The sequence below is a fragment of the Penaeus chinensis genome, chromosome 27 (assembly GCF_019202785.1).
Source record: "Penaeus chinensis breed Huanghai No. 1 chromosome 27, ASM1920278v2, whole genome shotgun sequence".
Lineage (NCBI taxonomy): Eukaryota > Metazoa > Arthropoda > Malacostraca > Decapoda > Penaeidae > Penaeus > Penaeus chinensis.
Genome location: NC_061845.1, coordinates 5,208,548 through 5,211,047, shown reverse-complemented (window position 1 = coordinate 5,211,047; position 2,500 = coordinate 5,208,548). Strand labels below are relative to the sequence as shown.

General features: G+C 36.7%; 1 protein-coding gene across 1 annotated transcript in view; it reads left to right on the top strand.

Moving 5' to 3' along the window:
• Positions 1 to 1,613: 1,613 nt before the first annotated feature.
• The window catches only part of LOC125039497 (facilitated trehalose transporter Tret1-2 homolog), a 3,294-nt gene continuing 2,407 nt past the window's right edge, over positions 1,614 to 2,500 (top strand). Inside the window, exons 1-3 of the mRNA XM_047633515.1 lie at positions 1,614 to 1,721; positions 2,195 to 2,288; positions 2,487 to 2,500. The exon at positions 2,487 to 2,500 is cut by the window's right edge and continues 332 nt beyond it. Coding sequence (XP_047489471.1) covers positions 2,196 to 2,288; positions 2,487 to 2,500 — 107 coding nt within the window. The 5' untranslated portion in view covers positions 1,614 to 1,721; position 2,195. The remainder of the gene's footprint in view (positions 1,722 to 2,194; positions 2,289 to 2,486) is intronic.

Below are 2,500 nucleotides of genomic sequence, written 5' to 3'. Positions count from 1 at the left end.
TCAAAGAAAGCTTACCCGCAATAGCTTTCTAGCTAACTGTCATTATAAACACATCCATAGTCACCGGTACCTACCCATCACTGTGAGTCAGTCAAAATTCGTAATAACTGTCTCCTCATCCAATATGCTGATGACTCTCAGTTTCTTCAAGCTGAATTGATAAAAAAAATACGCAACAGACTCTTACAGAAGCAAATATGTATTTTGACAACAACGGCTTCAAACTAAATCCCGATAAAACTCAATGCATATTTATAGGCAGTCGGCAAAACATAGCCAAAATCCCCATAAACACAATCATATAATTTGAAGGCCATCATATCAAACCAAGCATTTCCGTGAAAAATCTATGAGTACACATAGACAGATACATGACTTTCGAAACACACATAGACAACATTCACAAAAAAGTGATGAGCACAATGATATACCTAAATCACAGTAAAAAAAAAATAATCGCTGAGACGAGAATTATTGTTGTACAACCACTTGCACTAAGCATTATAAACTACTGCTCCAACATATGGGGCTCAACCAACAAAACTCAAATACAAAAAGCACAAAAACTACAAAACTTTGCCGCAAGAGTGATAATAGGCAACATAAATAAACATGACCACATAACCCCGCACTTAAAAAAAATAAAATGGTTAAAAGTTCCTCAAAAATGTCCATTTGATACATTTATACTTATTCATAAATTCATAAAGGGCGATTATCCTCATTGGTTAATGCCTCTACAAACAATCGGTAACAAAACAGGCTTCCAAACCAGGCAGATTAACTCTCTGCACGCCAAAAGATCATACACGGAAACAGGGTCAAGGCAAATACAAATCAGAGGACCAATGATCTGGAACAACATATCGCAAAACATTAGAAACATCTCCAACCTGATTACTTTCAAAAATAAATTAAAGGAGTATCTCTTAAATTGTCAATAACATATGGCATTTACATGCAAAGCCAAACCATGTAACTCTATTTCTAATGATGTGACCATCATATTCTATTTAATTTCATTTTTTATCTCCCCCACCAATGTATTTGCTATTGTTTCTACTTATTATGAATTACTGTACGATGCCACTATCTATGTAAAAAGAAGAACCATTGTAATTAATGGAATAAAGTGTTTTGACTTTGACTCTCTCTCTCTCTCTCTCTCTCTCTCTCTCTCTCTCTCTCTCTCTCTCTCTCTCTCTCTCTCTCTCTCTCTCTCTCTCTCTCTGCGCGCCCGTGTGGGTGTGTGTGTGTCTGTCTCTCTGTGTTGGAGGTCATTTTTTCTGAAGGAAAATGCAGTCCAACTACTGCGTTACATAAAAGCAGTAATGTGACCCGTTTTTGCTTGCTTTGCGATCCACTTACATAAAGGAAATAAATGACGGAAATACGGATGAAATGAACGTGAGGAAAAGCGAGAATACAGCTGAAATAAAAGAGAAATACACATGAACAGAATAAACGACTCAATAAAAGAATCAAATCCCATAAACGACTTCAAAATGCTCTGAATCGGGTGGGAGGGGGATGTACAGGTAAGGCGTGGGGGGGGGGGGTTCCCCCCAAGAAGCCATCGCATATAAAAGACGTTGTGGTCTTCAGCTTCCCAGTCTGTTTCGTGTCCTCGTATTTATCATACTGAGGGTCTCGGTTATCTCTGTGTTCTTCGGGATATCACGTGTTTAAGGAATCTCGTCTGAAAGCTTTTGATATACAGGGTTGGTTCGTTTGTGCTTATATTGTGTTCAGTGTTTATATTTAGGTGTATATATATATATATATATATATATATATATATATATATATGCGTGCGTTTGCGTGTGTGTGTGTGTATATATATATATATATATATATATATATATATATATATATATATATGGGTGTGTGTGTGTGTGTGTGCATTTATGTGTATCCATACATACATACATACATACATATATATATATATATATATATATATATATATATATATATATGTATATATGTGTGTGTGTGTGTGTGTGCATGTATGTGTATCCATCCATACATACATACATATATATATATATATATATATGTTTATGTGTGTGTATGTGTGTGTGTGTGTGTACATAGGAAAAGGACATGACCATCTGTTTTGGGAGACGATTCATCCTAAAATCACACTGACAATCCCTTAAGAAACATCCTAATGGAATCGCTCCTCTTACAGGATGGTCTTTTCGCTTAGCCAAAGGGAATGGCGACCTGCAGACCCGAAGGCGGAGGGAAAACCCGCTTCAGGTACCATCAAGCTGTGGCCGCAGGTAAGTTGGGATTTACTGACCGGTACGCTTTTCCTGGGCAAGTTCTGGCTAAATTGTCAGGTTCTGGGAACTGTTGTGAAAATTCAGATAAGAGTTTCTTTCCGTTGATAGGTACATTTGTTTTATTTATTTGGGTAATACGAAAAAAAAACGACCTACCTTGGCTTTTGAACTTAATGATAATTCCCACTGTTTCAGGTACTTGTAGCGCT